The sequence below is a fragment of the Anser brachyrhynchus genome (assembly GCF_964034855.1).
Source record: "Anser brachyrhynchus genome assembly, chromosome: 1".
NCBI classification, from domain to species: Eukaryota; Metazoa; Chordata; class Aves; order Anseriformes; family Anatidae; genus Anser; species Anser brachyrhynchus.
In genome coordinates, this window is record NC_137694.1 from 137804826 (window position 1) to 137824752 (window position 19927).

Consider the following 19927-nt stretch of genomic DNA (forward strand, 5'->3'; position numbering starts at 1 on the left):
AGGAAAAAAAAAAAAAAAAAGATGTGCTAATTGGCATGTTAACTGACAATACACGTTATCTTTGAGGCTCAGAATAGAAATTGCGATAGAGCTCTTGAAAAATCTCTAGGTAATGCTGGAAGAATTATATTGGAGCATATATTGCTGGATTCCGTTTTAAGCATTCTCAGCAAGATGTGGATCATTTCAAAGAGCACACCACTGAGAATTATAAGAAGGCTTGGTAAAATGAACTTTAATAAAAGAAGGAAGAATTGGGAAGATAAGTATGCAGGAATAAAAAAGGGAGAATAAGTGATAAAAGACTTCTTAGTTCTAAAGTATGCAACTATTATAAATACTTCATATATCAAGCAGATCAAAATGAAAATAAATTATTCTCGCAGCCCATTGCAGATAGGAGATAAAGTAAATCGCCTCTCTTGCCAAGGCGATCGGCTCTGTGGCAGACGCGTTCTGCAGCGGAGCGGGGGATCGAGACAGGCAAGGCTTTTTTTTCGGCATCGAGGCCACTCGAAGCAGCCGAGGGAGCCACCAGACGTGAGGGAGGCTGACGAGGCGTAGGCAGAGCTAGCAGCGCCCCCTCCCCCGGCCGTTCAAAAGCAGCCCCTAGGGAGCGCGAACGACCAGGAGCGCGGCGACCAGGGCGGGCAAACAGGGCGTGGCTTGTCAGAAGGCCGTGGCGCGGCAGTTCGCGCAGGCAGGGCGAACAGGGAGGGCACCTCACCGCTCTCTTGCAGCGGTATTTCCCTTTGGTACTGGTACTGGTAGCCTGCTTGTGAGAAACCTGGCCATGGTATCAACCAGGCAGAAAACCATGGCCTCCGCATCTCTTGCGACCTCTTCAGCTGCGGTCACTGATGTGGCTACTCAGATGGAGGGCTCGGGGAAACACACCGCCGTCCAGGTCTTGGGCTGCAAGGTGTGCCCGAGTCTTCTGTCCGTATCTAACAGCAGCAGCGAGGGTAATGCCTGTGGGAGGTGTGCCCAGGTTGAAGAGCTGCTCAAACAGGTAGCGGAGCTTCAGGAGGAGGTGAGCAGGCTCAGGAGCATCAGGGAGTCAGAGAGGGAAATTGACTGGTGGAGGTGTACTCTACCCTCTCTGAGACAGGCTCAGGAGCCTGCCGCAGCACAGGTGCCTCCTGCTACGCAGGAGACAAAAGTCCCCTCATCCCACCAGGCAGTAAGAGGGGACCTAGGCCACGGGGGGGAATGGAGGAAGGTTCCTGTTTGGGGTGGTAGGCGAGCCCCGTTCCTGCCCACCTCACCTTCCCATCTACCCTTATGTAACAGGTACAAGGCTCTAGAACACCTTAGTCAGAACAATGAAGTAGACGAAAGCCCATCCCAGTTGGAGAGGGTGCCTAAGGCAAGGCAACCTACCCCCTGCATTGCTACATCAACTGTCAAAAAAGAAAGAAGGGTTATTGTCATGGGGGACTCGCTTTTGAAAGGGACAGAGGGCCCAATATGCCGACCGGACCCGATCCACAGGGAAGTCTGTTGTCTCCCCGAGGCTCTGGTGAGAGACTTCGCTAAGAAAGTCAAGCGCCTAGTACAGCCCACCGACTACTACCCGCTACTGGTCTTTCAGGCTGGTAATGACGAGGTAGCAAGGAGAAGTCTGAGAGCAATCAAAAAGGACTTTAGGGCTTTGGGGCAACTACTTAAAGGATCAGGGGCACAGGTTGTGTTTGCCTCTGTCCTTCTGATAGGGGGGATCGCTGCTGACAAGCGGGCTCACCACATTAACACATGGCTTCAAGACTGGTGCAACCGACAGAACTTCGGGTTTTTCGATCTTGGAAAGGTCTACGTAACGCCAGGCCTGCTGTCACCAGATGGGATGCGCCTCTCTCAGAGAGGTGTAAGGATTTGGGCTCAGGAGTTGGCAGGGCTGATAGATAGGGCTTTAAACTAGAGTTGAAGGGGGAAGGGAATAAAACCAGGCACGCTGGTGATGAGCTAAGGGATGGTGCGCCAGAATCAGAGGGACTGTGTGCCAGTGAGGTCTTTCGGTCGGCTCCACAAAGTGCTGCATGTAGGGAGGCGCATTTGAAGTGCTTCTACACAAATGCATGCAGTATGAGGAATAAAATGGACGAGCTAGAAGTCTTGGCCCGGTCCCGCAGCTACGACATCATCGGCATAAGCGAAACCTGGTGGGATGAGTCCTGTGGCTGGTGTGATGGAATAGATGGTTACAGGCTCTTCAGGAGGAACAGGCAGGGTAGGTGAGGTGGCGGGGTGGCGATGTATGTGAAGCATGGGCTGGACTGTGTGGAACTTCAAGTTGCGGATGGCAAAGTTGAGAGCCTCTGGGTAAGGATTAAGGGACGAACAAATAAAGGGGATGTTGTTGTGGGAGTCTATTACAGACCACCCGGCCAGGACGACAATGCCGATGAATTATTCTTTGCAGAACTAAGAGATGCCTCAAGATCAACTCCCCTTGTCCTTATGGGAGATTTCAACTTGCCAGACGTCAGCTGGGATCACCACACGGCTGACACGAGCAAGTCCAGGAGTTTCATAAAGCACCTAGATGATAACTTCTTGGTGCAGGTGCTAAGGGAGCCAACTAGGAAAGGTGCCCTCCTAGATCTAGAGAGGGTGTTGTGGGAGATATGTAATTGGTGGCCGTCTCGGTCATAGTGACCATGAAGTGGTTGAGTTTAGAATTTATGGTGACAGAAGGAAAACTGCCACCAAAACTTTAGCCCTGGATATGGGGAAAGCAGACTTCAGGCTGCTCAGGGAACTAGTCAGCAAGGTCCCCTGGGAAGCTGCTTTTGAAGGCATAGTCGTCCATCAGTGCTGATCAATCTTTAAGCACTGCCTCCTAAAAGCACAAGATCAGGCGATTCCAAAATATCAGAAGGCAGGCAGGTGGGGCAGAAGGCCGGCCTGGCTGACCAGGGATCTTCTACTGGAGCTTAGGCGGAAAAAGAAAAAGTAGCCGAGAAAGACAGCTACTGGAAGGAGGGTCAGGCGACGAGGAAGGAATACAGGGATGCTGTTCATGTCTGCAGGGAGAAAATTCGTGTGGCCAAAGCCCAACTAGAGTTGAAGCTGGCCATGTCTGTGATAGACAATAAAAAAGGGTGTTTTTTTAGATATGTGAACAGAAAAAGGTGAACCAAAGAAAACATAGGTGCACTACTTGACGGGGAAGGTCTCCTCACAGACAATGACATAGGCAAAGCAGAGATGTTTAATGCCTTCTTCGCCTCTGTCTTCAACACTGATGATGGGCTTCGGGACCCTGGGTGCCGTGAGAGGGAGGACCATTACGGTGGGAATGACAAACTCCCTACCGACCCTGAACGTGTGCAGGATTTGCTGCTCCACCTGGATCCATACAAGTCCATAGGTCCGGATGGGATCCATCCCAGGGTGCTTAAAGAGCTGGCTGATGCCATCGGGGACCTCTCTCAATTATTTTTCAATGATCTTGGGAATCTGGAGAGGTCCCAGTAGACTGGAAGCTGGCAAATGTTGTGCCAATTTTCAAGAAGGGTAAGAAAGAAGACCCTAGCAATTACAGGCCTGTCAGTCTCACGTCAGTGCCTGGTAAAATTATGGAGAAGATGATCCTTGAAGTTATTGAAGCTCACCTGGGGGACAATGCAGTCATTGGTCCCAGCCAACATGGGTTCATGAGGGGTAGGTCCTGCCTAACAAATTTGATTTCCTTTTATGATAAGATCACCCATCTAGTTGACCAAGGGAAACCAGCTGATGTGATCTTTTTGGACTTCAGCAAGGCTTTTGACACGGTTTCCCACAGGATCCTACTGGACAAAATGTCCAGCATACAACTTAACAAAACTATCATACGATGAGTGAACAATTGGCTGATGGGCAGGGCTCAAAGGGTTGTGGTTAATGGGGCCACATCTGGCTGGCGGATGGTCACTAGTGGGGTCCCTCAAGGCTCCATTTTAGGGCCAGTCCTCTTCAACGTCTTTATAAATGATTTGCATGTAGGACTAGAAGGTGTTTTGAGCAAATTTGCCAACGACACCAAACTTGGAGTTGTGGACTCTGATGAGGGTGGAAAGGCCTTTCAGAGAGATCTGGACAGATTGGAGAGTTGGGCGATCACCAACCACATGAAGTTTAACAAAGGCAAGTGCCGGGTCCTGTACCTGGGACGGGGCAACCCTGGCTGTACGTACAGACTGGGCGACGAGACACTGGGGAGCAGCCCCGCAGAGAGGGATCTGGGGGTTGTGGTTGACAGCAAGTTGAATAAGAGCCAGCAGTGTGCCCTGGCAGCCAGGAAGGCCAACCGTATCCTGGGGTGCATCAAGCACGGCATTGCTAGTCAGTCGAGGGAGGTGATTGTCCCGCTCTACTCTGCGCTGGTGCGGCCTCACCTCGAGTACTGTGTGCAGTTCTGGGCACCACAGTACAAGAAGGAGATTACACTGTTGGAGAGTGTCCAGAGGAGGGCAACGAAGATGGTTAAGGGCCTAGAGGGGAAGACACAAGAGGAGCGACTGAGGTCACTTGGCCTGTTCAGCCTGGAGAAGAGGAGGCTGAGGGGGGACCTCATCACAGTCTGCAACTTCCTCGCGAAGGGGAGTGGAGAGGCAGGTGACCTATTCACTGTAAACACCAGTGATAGGACCTGCAGGAATGGTGTTAAGCTGAGGCAGGGGAAGTTTAGGCTGGACATCAGGAAGAGGTTCTTCACCGAGAGGGTGGTCGCACACTGGAACAGGCTCCCCAGTGAAGTAGTCACTGCACCAAGCCTGTCTGAATTTAAAAAGCGATTGGACTGTGCACTTAGTCACATGGTCTAAACTTTGGGCAGACCTGTGCAGTGCCAAGAGTTGGACTAGATGATCCTTATGGGTCCCTTCCAACTCGGGATATTCTGTGATTCTGTGATTCTAAGTAACATGCTAAATATACAGGAAGAAATGCAAACTAGTTGTAGGAGCTGTTAATTACAGAGGCTTCATGAAAAGGTCACAAAATCACTGTCATCATAAGGGCTATTCTGGTTGCTTGTTTTGATTTGGTTTTAAAAAGAGGGTGGACAATTGCCTATCAATGATCAGGATGTAGTTATTGCTGATCATACTTTCTATTAAGGAGGGGATCTGAAGATCTCTTCCAATCCCTTCCAGCCTGTTTTCTATGGCTTCATGGATCGCCTTAATAAAAACAGACAAACAGCTAACATTGGTTTTCAGCCATATTTCTGTCTTTATTGACCCAAACCCACAATATCAAGTGCCACTGCTTTTTATTGAAATAAAGTATTCATACTGTTTCTGTTAGCTTTCCTCCCAAAGTCTAACTCAACCTTCCAGCTGGCAATTCCTATTTTATCCTGAAGTTAGAAAACATGTTTTTCTTTGTTTATCAATGGTTCTGTAAGTGTACTTACCACTGTACTTACTTTGATGTCTTTCTGGTGCTGTTTATTAATCCATAAGGTTTATAGCCTTTCTATAGATTTTTTTTTTCCTAGAGATAAAACATGTATGTTTAGTACTAGACATAGATCTTTGACAACTAGGTTACATTAGCTTATAACTGTCATGCAAGATTTTAACTAAGATGAAAAGATTAAAGTGATTATAATCATTATACTTCATAACATTTTTAAAATGTTTTAAACTCAAATAATTTTCTTTTAAATTTCAAATAATCAATTCTTTAAACTCAAAGAATCAGAGAAGCTATGGTGACACCCATTCAGTCTGAAAAGGCTGACTGCCAGGTTTATTGTGTTCACAGAAGATACAGAAGAAACAAAGGTGGTCCAGCTAAGGTGTCTGGAAAAGGAGAAGGTCACTATTTTTCCACTCTGTTGTTCCAGGAATTTCCAGGAGTAAAGTTTTCCTGGTGAATCCAGCCAAGGTGAATCTGACCATGTTCAGACCTGATCTCCTTTGCATGGTACTATAAGGATAAAGAACACCGAGTATCCTATTTCATTTACCATTTAAAGATGTTCTGCAAGCACATACAGAAACAGTCTTGATGGTAACTTCAAAACCTGACTTTAGGAATTAAATGGAAGATGACAACATTTTGCACTTTTATGAGCTTTGCTAGGAATTGGAGCAGGGAAAAAGGTTCAGAAAAGCTTGCTTCTTTAAGGAAAAATGAGTATAACGTGTTCATTTGTATTGTCCCGGAAGTTAATTATATTTTCATGATAGATATTAAAGCTGTAGCATTATTAATGGTTGGTTGGTTGGTTGTTTTACCTTATTTTTTGAAAAACATGCACAGGAGAGGGGGACTAGTATCTCTACCTGTTTATTTCAGGGATTAGGCCTGTAAACAATGAAATGCACTTGGGCAGAGTTGACCCAGAAGTAAAATTAACAAAGTTAGACTGAAACAATCTTAAAAACGGACAACTGAATATCCCTCAGGACTGCATCACAATATCCATTATAGATAAATAAGAAATATTACAGTTTATATAGATGTCACCAGTATATAAATTAGAAAAATATTCCTTTTACCAATGTATGTGTTTTCCTTTATGTCTGATTATGACTACTATGGCAGTTATCACTGGCATTAACAAATGCTTTGTGTATGTGTTTGGAGAGAGTCCCTGTTCCAGAAAATTAAAACAGATTTTAAAAAAATGATTTTTTTTCACCCTTCTCACGGTACTAACTGTACTTCTCCAAGGTATAAAGAGGTAACTGAAATCATCTTTTTTTTTCCTCCTTTTTTTCTTCTCTCTCTCTCTCAAAATATATATATGTTTATGTATGTATATATTATTTTTTTATTTTTTTTAAAGATTTGCTGTGATGAGTTTATTCTGAGACTGAACAAGATTTTGAATGTATGAAGCTTTCCTGTGGATTGTTTCACTTACCCCTGGGCAGAAAACCTTCTGCAGAGTTAAAAGCCAACTCTGTTAGCCAACTCTGTTAGACAGCATCAGAAGCTTTGGAGAGGAAGAAAAACACATTTTAAGGTGTACAGATTGTGTAAATAAATCAGACCATAAAAAGATGGGAAACAGTGTAGGCATGGTGTGTACAGGCAAGGAGTTTAGGAGAAGAAAGTCTCATGGATGATGCTGTGTGTTGAGATCCAAAAGTCCTGTGTCCTATTTCTAACAGTGACCATCACTAGAAGAACCAGACAAAATTTCAAAGTCCTTGACTATGCAAATGTAGAGTAATCCAACATTTAGATCAGATACAGGTCTCTATTTTTCATGGGCAGCCTTAATCTACAAACCAGGAGCTTTAATATCTTTTCCAGAATAATGATTAGTTTTAAGAGGAAAAGATAACTTTGCTTTCTATAGAAACACCCTGCCTTTGAATCTTCTTAAATATTGGTTGGGAGCTGAAATACATTAATATAAATAAAGCTGTATGTCTATTTTAATTTTAAGTTGAATACCTTTAGTTAAATTGAACATATTCCAGTGTTGTAAACAGAAGATCCTGAATAGATTTTTCACTGTTGTACTTACTTTAATATAATTCCTGGTAATTATCTCATTTCTAAGGTAAATAATCATGGACTTTTCAATATCTTATCTATATGCACGACGTTTGTTTTTCCAGACTTTGCATTTTCGCTAAGCAACTTTCTTCTCAGAAAAGGGTATTGTGTTATATGTATAAAATATTCTGAATGAAGCATCTTGGGTTTTTTTTGTTTGTTTTTTTGTACAAAATATTCATACATTAGATTTAATCTTATTTCTGAAATAAACCTATATTTGTAGGACCGCATATATTTATAGGACTGCCTATATTATGGACCATAAGTGCATAATGAAGGGAGATCTTCAGTGAGCTCTTCATAATATTCCATCATTTCCTGAATTAATAAGGCAATTTTTAATTTTTGCAAGGAATATTAGTAATTCTATTTTCTATTTATTGCTCTGTATTTTACATCACTATACATACTTTGCTCAAAACCTACTTTCTTTGAGGCCCTATTTCTCTTGATTTTCTGATCTTGATTTGTGATAGCAAATGTATGGTATTTAGCACAATTTACTAATGTTGGCTGGTACGCATGGAGCTACTATAACACAGAGCTTAGATTTGCTTTTTCCAACATGGATTTTAATGTTTGCAAATTAAAATCATTTTCAAATGGTTTCCAAGTAACATTATTGTTGTACTCATTGCATTTTTTGATGTTGTATTTTAAAATGAAGAAACTGTAATGCAAATAAAATTTATATCATTATATCAACTATAGATTGATTATTGCCACAAATTATGATTAAATTCAACCACATCCTTGTGAATTTTAAATTAAATGTTTTTTTTCTCATAACTCCAGGGAACACTGTCTGTACTGAAGTTGAACATGTTCCTATTACTTTCCTGTTACTTTTCACATCAACCTAATGTAGTTTCTGCTTACCTGGGACAAAGATTTTATATACATCAGGATGGATATCTACATTTTCCTCACTATTTTTAAAGACTGGCAACACATAACACCCCAGCTGCACTTTTTCTCTTTCCTCCCACAGGCAAAGGTTAAAAACATGAAAACAGGAGTAGGAAAGCTGGTGGTGTATGAAAGTACTTGAAAAGTATGAAAAACAAAAATTTACTTAGGAAGTTTGAGTGATTTGAGTGAGAAAAAAATCCAGATTAGGTTCCTGAGAGGGAAGGGGTGCTTTAGTCTTCTATGTTATTCTTTGTAGGCTTAAATTAAAAAAGTACAGTGAGACAGCACTGTGCAAGGAGTGGCAGTAAGATTGGTTAGCAATGTAAGAAGCAGGGCAAGACAAAACTGCTGGGGTAAGGCTGAGGTAAGCTAAGGAGATGAGAAGGTGGCAGCAAGTCAGAACAATAGGCCATCTTAGCAAGTATTGGGCCTCACTACTCAGTAAAATGTTAAAAATTCCAATAATAAATGGAGGTTTCTGCAGGATGGGGAAAACAGCTGGTCATCCTCATCATTGCATTCCCAGTAGAAAAGATTGTAAATTGTTAAACAGAAAAACACGCACACACACACACACACACAAAAAAAAAAAAAAAAAGCTTTCACAAGTTTCTGATGTTTACTGCAAGTTTTGTGACACTGAATTTGCTAAAGAGAGGCATTGAGAGAGTAGCATGGCAAATATGGAAAACACTGTCACTGATGGTCTGATGTTATCAGGTTAGGGAGAAATAGCTGGCTCTTCAACAATCTAGATAATTTTTGTCTTAATTTTTTGAACAATCCAAGATGCTTGCCTGGAGATTAACTTGACTTAAAGACTCAAATCACAGGGAAGTATAGACAGTATAAAATCAAGGAACAGAAATAATCAAAAAGACTTCAGAATAGAAATGATACAAAATAGGTACACCTCAAATGTACATGGTGAGATTCTGAAATACTTTATTATTATTATTATTCCAATGTCTGTTTCACAATGTTGACAATATAGTGCTAGAGAAATATGCACTATTTATATTATAATTTAAAATTTAAAATTATAAAATTTAAAATTTGATTCCTAATGTTTATTTCCTGTCTGTCTCACTCTAGTATTACCAAAATATTAAGAGAAGGATTTGTAAATTGTGTATGCATTGATGTACAAGATAATGAAAAAAGGCAAGGTACTTCACTGTTTTTCTTACAAGCTTTATCTGGATTTAAGAAGCTTTATCAGTATAGTGATAGCACAGAGCTATCACTTTCCTATGGAGTCTGAGATAATTACAGGAGAAGAGTTGTTTAGCTGATACAGTCTAAATCAATTCTCTGAGTGCTAATTTCCAAAAATACTGTTAAATTATCTTCTCTCTTTCATTTGTGTGTGTTTCTGAATGTGGTTGCTTTTAAGAGCTTCTTTTTTCTTTTTCTTTCTTTTCCTTTTCCTTTTTTTTTCTCTCTCTCCACATTCCTAGTCACAACCTAAATGTAAAACACTGTATCAGTTTTTATTCAGGTTCAGTTTCTGGTTTTGTCATACTTCATAATCAGATTAAGATAAAAGTAGACTTAAGATCAGCTATGTAGTTTGATATATATGGAGAAAGCTGTAAAGTCCTGTGTTACTTGGCTGCATTCAGTCAGATACCTCTACCAGCACACTCTTAACTCAAGTAAATATTAACCCATTTATACATTTGACTAAATTAAAACTGGCTAAGAAACCACAAAACTGATGCTGAATAGACATGACTATTGATTGACTTTTAAATTGTACTAATGAAAATTAGATAGTCCTTTCCGTCTTTTCACCCTAGCACAATGCATTAAAAAAAACCTGCAAAATGAATACCAAAATCCTACTATCCTTCTCAAGGACAGTGCTGTTACTTTTTTGCTTTCTTTTCTTCCTTCATGGATATTGAAGAAAAAATGTACTAAAATTGACATGCTGGAAAATAATCTAGCATCTTATATAAATCAGATTGACTCTTTACCTGTTTGGATAAAACTGGTATAATCTAATATCTAATCCATCCTCCTTCAGATCACTCTTGATCTCTATCTAACTGTACAGGATAGAATTCTCCAAAGCTTACAAGGAAGGTTAAGATTTGGAGCAAGATGGGTTAGACATGATGTCCAAAAACCTGTACTACTTGTAATATTTCCAAAGTATCGTTCAACCTTTATTTGAGGTGAATAATGGAACAGTGATTAACATTTATTGCTGAGTCAAGTGGTAATTTTTTAAAACACTGTCGTTCATTTCAGTGAAGCTTTGTCAGTTTAAAAATGGGATCTGATTCCTTGTGTTTATGGTTAATACAGGTGAATTTATCTTTCTTATTAAAAGGAACTAAGCAAGTTTACTCCTTGGAGTTTGGTACTCATGATGAAATACAAAAAATACCCTATGTTTCATGAGGACATGAAAGAGAAAGGCAGTGCACTAAAGGGAAATTCAGAGCAGAACAGAAATGTAGTAGCAAAAGTTTTACTGCAAATTGTGGGAAAAGCTCTCAAACAGTCATGCAAACCACACCAAAAATAATCAACTGTTGTCAAAAACGTGCAAATATAGCAAGTTAAGTGTGTCAAAGTCAGCTAGGATCCAGTTCACTCTGGACTGGAGATTTAATTAGATTTTCCTAATTTTTGAAAGCTATTCCCAAACCAATTTGATAGTTTCAGTGTTTGCAACAAGTAATTAGGAATAACACAGCGCTGTCCAAATTCCATCTCTTCCATCCTTCTTCAGTAGGGACTATGAGTAAGCATAAAGCAGTATGATTAAGAACGTGTTTGTTTTATGGTTCAGTGGGAGCTGAATTGATTAAGCTCCTTAACATGTTTTTATTCCTATGCATATTTTAAACCTAATTCTGTTAAGGAATACCAGCATTAAAACAAAATAAAATCAAGCTCTTCTTCAAAGTGCAGAAAATACTTATTTACCTACTATATAGTTATGTTCTCATTTGATAAGTCTTGTTTAAACCAAAAGAAATTGCAGGCTGCAGGAATCTTTCTGTGTGGCACAGAAGAGAGAGACTGCAAGTCAGTTTTCAAGTCCTTATCTGCAAAGGGAAAGAGATGATTGCCTTAAACTGTGTTATCAGGATGAGACCTACTTTAACGCTCATAAGGTTCAAAAGGACTTATGAAGTGGTAAAAGGCTGTCCTAGGTGGGCTTCATCTTGTTGACAAGCAGCTGGCTCTTCAATAGAGGAACCTGTGCTGGGGTAGCTCATGTTCCAAGGCAGTGAAATGCTGCCTCTCACAGGTGCAGTCTCAAAAATCACTTTCTTTCCTATGGCGGTTTAGATTCAAAAGATGTGATTAACACCAGCACGCAAAACTCACAAATAAATGAAGTCAGCAGCAGGTCAGAACTTCTCATTGGTCTCTGCTTTCCCATCCACATATAGCCATACAGAAAAGATTCCCCTTTCCTGACTCCTGAATGCTGTTATTGTTAGTCCACCTAAAGACACTCTTCAATAATTAATCAGACTTTGCAGAATAGAATGGATTGTTTTGATTTTGCTTGAAATATCTCATTCTTTTATTCTCCACCATATAGTACTATAGTACAATAAAACATTAAACAGAAAACTCACCGACTTTTTTGTTCATAATGATTTCAACACTTCTTTTCTGTCCTAAAATCCCATAAAATTAGGTTACACTTAGAATTTCCTTGTACATTCTGAAAAACAAAAGTTTTTATATATAGCAGCAAACTGACTTGGAACTGTGCCAATTTTTCTCTTTTACGCCGTCTTTACTATAGCTGTATTTTGGGGAACTTTTGCAGAGTTTCTGCAATATATTTATATTATTGCACGTATGAAATATTAACAGGATTGGAGACCTATTTAATGCCTGAATAGTTTTGTGCTCTCTATTCTCAAACAATAATTTCAAAGTTTTTCATAAGTACCACATTTCAAAGTGCAGGAATGCAGAAGCAAGATGAAAATTGTGTATTTTATAAAAGCCATCTTTCATAACACGTAGTTTCTTATTTATTCTTTACTATATTTTCCCTGTGAAAGACTTCCTTTCCTTTTAGCCTAAGAATTAGATGCAACTGCTATGAGATCAGCAAATATAATGCCCCAGGTACCATATTTTACGAACACAGTTCATAATATGATGATACAGGAAGATGATACAGGACTTGGAGCTGTGAATGCCTGATTTGTACCATATTCTCAGAAAGGCTAGCTAAAATATTTGCTCTTTTGCAAAGCTTTCTTAAGCTTGAAAAATGTAGATTAACTATTAATTTTTTTCATGAAATTCAGAGATAAAAGCCAGACTAATTCTATGAAGAAGGGGATATAGAAAATTAGAAATTAGAAACAGGAATGAGAGAAAGGGAAAATCATCTTACGCTTGTGAATCTTTATTTATCTATTTATTTGTTTTTTTATCTGTTCTAACCTATTTCACATACAATGTGCACAACACTCATACAGACCTTATCTGCATATCTTATTGCAGGTAGAAAATGTGAAGACATGGGCAACAACTTTATCTTATTTTCACTTCCTTCCTCTGATGTGGGAGAGTGGGCAGATTTGACAACCAGTGTCTCTACACACTTAAAAGGTCTTAAGAGTGAATTTACCACTCTTAGAAGAACAGAAGCAACTGATCTTTGAAGCAGAATTACCTGCTTGCAACCCTTCAAAAGGTTATGAAAACTAGGTACTGCTTGTCCAAGTCTATTAAAACAGGGAGTGAATGCAAGCAGTATATTTCTAAAGTCAGTTGGGAAGTATTTGGGAAGTGAATACAAAATATGACAATACATCAGCTGTCATCCATGAAAATATAAATTTGACACTTCCCACCAAAAAAAAAAAAAAAAAAAGATTCATATGCATTTTATCCTCCTAGTTTCCTACTTAGTCTCTCTAGTTTCCTGTTTATATCCTGTGTCATTTCAAAGCATTTTTATATATATATTCTCAAGGATTTATATTATGGACAGGCACTGTTAGAAGGGCATAAAAGATATTTCTTTTACATACGCACAAGTGTCTTTTGACAGCACATTGCCTAGATATGAGCTGGGCACATAGAAAAACCTCCAAACTGATTTACTCATACCCAAGACCAGAGGTGGACTATGGAAGATATTGACAAGTAATTTTAGATGATGCATTGAGAATTAAGAAATGCTTAAGAAGAGAAACTTCTTAATTTTCATAAATAGATAAAGAAACCAAACTCTGCTTGTGACCTAACTATAAACGAAACTATTTCTATTGTGGAAATATATTTGGCAGTCTGTTTTAGTCCCTGTCTGGATCAAAATTCTAGTGTTATAGTTCATCCATATTCTGGAATTGACTTTATTGAAATGTTGGATTCATACTTTTTTTGTTGTTGTTGTTCTGTGTTATGCCTTCATGTATATTTATTTCATTTTGTTTACTCTTCCCAATTAGAAAACAATAAAGGGAAAATTCCTTGTGTAGATCTGAACTGCTTTTTCTTGTAAGAAAAAAATATAATAATTTATAGATTTTTTTTACTAAAGGCATTTTAAATCTGCAAACGAGCAGTATTCAGATTTTCAACTCCCTCTTCATACATTTTTCCCTAAGGCATCTATATCTGCTTCTCTTAGTACCCCAAAATAGTCCCTTATTCTGCTTCCCTACAGACATACGCATCGCCAATTCTCTTGGCTCCCTTTTTAACAAGTTTGGGATATTTCAAAAAGACATGGAATCTATTTTTGGATTACATACAGGGAGAAAAAGGAAACTAAAAAGAAATGAAGAATAATATAGGAGTATGAATCATTATGACAGTCAATATGAAGCTTTTTCTTTACTATTAACTGTATTTATCTTAAAAATATATTTAGTGTTTCTGAATACCAGCTTATAAACCATCATTTTTTCTTCTTAACATATGGTAACATTTGTACTTGAGCATGTTTTATTCCAGTTGCATTCAGAATATCTGACACTGATATTATTTTATAAAGGACTAAACTTTATGATGATGAGACAGAATAGGTATGTTCTGATGTATTCAGCATCCCTTCTAGGCTTTCATCAATAGCTATCTATAACTAATCAAAAATCTTTTGAAGTAAAAAAAATAACATTTTCCACGTCTTGACTGAATTTCTGTTCATGTGCAAAATATTGAAGCCTTAATATGCTTGCATATATTTGATCACTAATTCATGAATCAGCTTGTAGAGATTCTCATTTTTCCTAGCATCACTTTGTATTTATGAAGAACTTATGCACTGATCTTCACAGAAGGAGCTAACATCTTCCTCCATTTATTTTTAAACAGTAAGACCATGTAGAAGATGCATATTTTTGGTCTCTTTCAAACCTCTTGGACTATCTCATTCCCAAGGTCATTCATAGGAAAATGACCGTATTTAAAGCATGCATAAAAAACATAATCCAAGAGCTGGTTTTAGTCATTGTTTTCACCTTGAAGATACTCTCCTTCCAGACATGTTCATATAAATACAGATGTAGATATAAACATAGATGTGGATACATATGCACGTGCAAAGAGAGAGAGAAAAAATATGGAATTCAAAGATCATAGAAAATTAATCTAAGTAATATGGATCATATATTTCAAATAGGAAAATAGTAATTATGTTTTGTAGTTATGTATGTAGTTATGTTATGTAGTGATTATCATCACTACAGAGAGTGTTCTGTAGAACAGCCATTGCTGTCCACGCACTCTACCTGTCACAACAAGTAAATTTTATTGTACATATTTAATTCTAACTTTTTTAAAGGTTTCAGGTTCCCATAAACACCCCAGAAATAAAACTAATAATGGATGAACTGACATGCTAGCTAAGTTTACACCTGTATTTCAGAGTTGTGGAGAGCTTCAGATGGTTTGGATTTCTGGATTATTATTATTATTATTTAAGTTTGTGTCTATTCAGCAGTTGTTCTCTGTTTTCTTCTACATTAAACTGACCTTTTAATTTTCATTTGCACCAAAATTAGATACTTTTTTATGACCATGAGGAAAGGTCACCTCTTGACCTAAAACCACACTCAAAAGAATTTGAATTATCTTCAGCTATGTTGTTAAATTTCTAGTTATATCAGTGTTTAGACACCACCAAGGGATCTTTTTTTTTTTCTTTCCTTTTTTTTTTTTCTTTCAGAGTTCAGTAAAAATAAAAACATGATCTGCTAAAGCAAATAATGGAAAATTAGTGGGCTTATTCAGCATGAATAAATCACCATTATTTGTGATACAGGTACTTACAAGTGGTAAACCATGCTTGCATCCCTAGTGTCATCTGCCACAAGAAGAGAGCCTTGGTCTTAAGGCTAAAAGGGGTGAAGTGACTTATGTTTCAGTTGTAGTGGCTGTATCCATACTGCACAGCATTACTTTGCGTGGTAATCCCTGTGACTTCATGACAAAATTACTACTTTACATGCATTTTTCTCAGTTGAAAGTTTCTAAGTAACATGAAGGTTTGTTAAGATCACTTGTGTCATACTGTATACCACATGGAAATGTGAGCCTACTTTTTGTGTTCTGGAATGTGAGATGAAGATGCTTGTGGTCCTTTGAAGGTACAGGCCTACTGAGAGATTGATAGGTGATTACAGGAGGAAGAAACATTGTTTGCAGTCTCTCCATGGTCATTTGCCAGTGGCTATTGCCTTCCTTGGGGCATCACCAAGGCAGGTGATATCTAGCTGTTTCTGTGCATCTCAAACTGCCAAGATTAATCTGGAACTATCTGGATAACAAAGGTAACATTTCCTCTTTCTGTACCATTTTTGTCTGGGGCCAGAGGATGATGAAAACTGCGATGGAAACTGCTGATTGATGTGAGGCTATATGACTAAGGAATCCATGTGGCTTGTTCTGAAAAACTAATAAAGAAAACAAGGAAGAGTTAAAACAGTAAATCATCCTGTAAGGACATCAAATGTTGAGCATTTTTTTTAGAAGCTAGAGCCCAAGGAGCAGCTATTATGTGTAGCGGCCAAGCTGTCAGATGCAGACCTGACACATCAACAGGTTTGCAGCAAGTGTCCTGTTCACCTGGGAACTGTGGGAATAAAAATGTTGTTTTTGCAGAGTTACATTGTTTAAAGGTAAGGAATGGGGTATTGAGGTATGCTTGCAGTGATAAGAAAACTTAGCAGGCGACCTTGTAAAATGCAGACAACCAGACTTCTTAGAACAATTAGGTGAAAATCACAATGTTAAGTCAAGTCAGATAAGTGAAGAAACATTACCACTTCAAACAGTAAAAAAGTCTAAAGAAATTTGAAATTCAACAGGCCGGCAACTGAAGGCCATGCATTGTCTGTGAAGCATCAGATAGATTGTGAACCTGGATTACCCGCTCAGTGGGGAAACAGGGGAGGGTCCTGTCATCAAAAAGTATATAAACTGTGTTTTGGAACCAGTAGGTGTGCTCCTGCTTGTGGGACGCCTGCCATTGCAATCGCGAATAAATTACTACTTCGCTGAGATCCTCGCCTGAGCCTAAGTTATTGGCTACGGAGTGTTTCTCACAGTATACCTTGCTCTAGTTTGAGATTGTGGGGCTGGGCTCTGGTTTGGGTGTACTATTGTGGTTTTTAGGACAGGAATAATTACCAACCCAATTATCTGTCATGACAAGTAGATAAATTTTAGATCATATGTCACTTCATGGGATTGCTGTTACAACCACCCTATTCCATTGCTTTTGGCATCTTGGGAGTGAACCATCAGCCACACTAAGCTGTGTTTCCAGGAGAACCTAGGAATATGAGGACACTTATACAGTGTTGATAGCAAGGATACAATGGTCCCAACCAATCTAACAGTGTAAGTCTACTTATGACAATACCTTCAGGAGAGGATTTGTATGTTTCATCTCTATTTGTATGCATGTTACAACAAGCAAATTAGCTCCACAGCTGCTCTTAGGTCCTTTGAGTGAAACTCAGGGGTATATTTTTGACTTTTCAGACAATATGAAACTAACTAACAAACCAATTTTATTGGTTGTTTAATGATTTTTTCCCCCTTTTTCTGCTGCCTGTGTCTGTCAACATATTGATATCTATTGCTATGCTGTGTTGCAAAGAAAAAGATAAAAGAAGAAAAAAAAAAGCTAATTTCACTCATTTTTCTCTGTCTTACTTTGCATTGTTTTCTCTTTTTTGGGGGGAAATTGTCCCTGCTCACAGAAACACAGTCATAACTAAGGGTAGAATTCATCTTTTAGTCAACAACTCTGTCTCCTTCTGTCTCCTTCTTCAATGCCATGGCCCAAAATTAAATTTCAGAAAGGTTCAGTTTTATATGGCTTTGTACTCAGGTATTCATGAGACAGAAACCTGTTAGTGTTTATGTAAGAACTTCAACTGATGTACACTGCATTTGGAGGCTTTGTTGATGCTGACTCGATTAACATGCAAATAGCTCTTGATGCCTCTGCACAAATTAACATTCCTATCACCTTTATCTCTCAAGATAACTGTTTCTCCTGGCTAAACATCAAAGCTGGATGTCAGTATTTCCCAAGATCTCAAATTTAAAAAGACAGAGTCCATATTTACCAATAATTTCTCCATTTCTAAAATGAATCCCCTGCAGATGAGGCTCCATCTGGTGTGGTTATTAACTATTTTATCCGTGCTCTATAATCACATTGAGATTCTGTAGTGGTCCACTGGAAAGATTGCATTTCTCCACTGATAAACCTTCATAAAGGAATGGATGATGACATTAATACTTGCAGTTTTCTGTCTTTTTCTTTCTTTCCCTTTCTTTCCTGCTGGCAACATTTGATTGTGAGGAAAATAAATATTGCTACATCCAAATTTCCTTGAAGAGACACATTTGAAATTTCATTTCACTTATTTATTTATATTTTTTTTTAGCCACTGCTGCCCATTGCTCCTGCTCACCTATGTCCAAAGCATAGCCACTGCTATATGGCCATTGGGCACTGTTCTTTCTGGACAACAGCTACCAGAACCTGTATTTTCCTTCCATTAAGTACCAATCTCCCCTCTGATGCTGTGGTCTTCATACTGTCTGCGTCTTGATTTCTCTCCCAAAGCTGCAGGATCTCTCTGACAGAAATAAAGACCCTTAGAGGTAGCCCTTAAAATACAAACTTGATGAATGGAGCCTTTAAAGATTGACCATTGCAGCTGCCATCGTTTTTTTTCACAAGGAATAGAATGCATCAATCTGTATTTGTTAACACTACAGGTGAGAAACATGAAGTAATAGCTACGTTAATTGATGTTTGTTTGTTTGTTTGTTTGTTTTGTTGTTGTTCTTTTTGGTTTTGTTCGTTTTGTTTTTGCTGTTGTTTGTTACTTCAGTGTACTGGTAAGATTTGCAGTATATTTTTATATGCTGTGACTTGCTAGCCCCTTTTTAATAACTAAATTATGTACCTAATTTCTCCATTTTTTCTATGGTTTCCATACATATTTTATCCTGAAGGAAATACTTAAAAGCCTTTTCTAAACTGAACATTTCTGATCTATAACTTCTCCACAGGATCATATTTCATATGGAGGCATTCATCTCCTTTTTCCCAAGGCTTTTAGCTCATTTTCATCAGATCAATAAGAGTGGTTGTGCCTACACCACAATGTCTGCAGCATTGTGTCAGTGTATCCAAGATAATGTCAAACTGCCAGCTCTGTTTTCAATGACTGTAAAATGAAAATTTGTTATTGGAGAGCTTTTAGTGTAAAGGTATCATGGGTATGTCTAAACTACCCTTCCATCATGATCATCTCACAGCAGTAACTGTAGCAGTGGTATAAACATGAATGGAAAATGATGAAGTTTTATATTCAATGCTGTTTGATTGCCTATAAGTGCATGTAGCAAGGTAAGGTCGAAGTCCCTACAATTAGGTTTTGTTTTCATAGATTTGAAGATTGCCCTCTCCCACTATATATTCTCTCTATTTAAACTGTAAGTACATAATAGAAAGAGAAAGTCTTTTAATGTGTAAATATGTTATCTGTTGGCTCCTTTTGGCTCCACAAGGCTCAATATTTCTTTATTTCAAAAAAATATAGTAAGAGGCGAATGATGCGGGATACAAAGATGTCTATATTTACCTACTTCCTGCATGTGTTAACTCAAAACTAGAAGTCAGGGTATGGGTAGCAGGAAAACCACAGCAACTGCTGCATGCATGCCTGCGGTCCTGAGTTTGTGCCAAGATTTGTTTGGAGGCTTGTGAGGTCTGCACTGAAGGCCCATCTGCTCTGTCTTTGTTGTGATTGTTTCTTCACTGTTGTGGTTGTTGTCTGAAACAATGCCAGCATGGTAAGAGCTACACAGGCTGTACTCAATGTGCTCAAATCTTTGGACAGGTGTTTTACACAACCTCACTATATATATATATATCCTGGGAATTAATATTTATATTGTAAAATCAGTTCTGTACTTTTCAAAAAGTGTCTCTGATTCTTGCTACCTGTTACATTTTAGTTACCTGCAA

At 38.7% G+C, this 19927-nt stretch overlaps 1 protein-coding gene across 1 annotated transcript in view; it reads left to right on the top strand.

The window, feature by feature from the left end:
• Positions 1-9: 9 nt before the first annotated feature.
• The window catches only part of LOC308192945 (uncharacterized protein), a 332117-nt gene continuing 312199 nt past the window's right edge, over positions 10-19927 (top strand). The window contains exon 1 of the mRNA XM_080587026.1: positions 10-1810. Coding sequence (XP_080443152.1) covers positions 1756-1810 — 55 coding nt within the window. The 5' untranslated portion in view covers positions 10-1755. The remainder of the gene's footprint in view (positions 1811-19927) is intronic.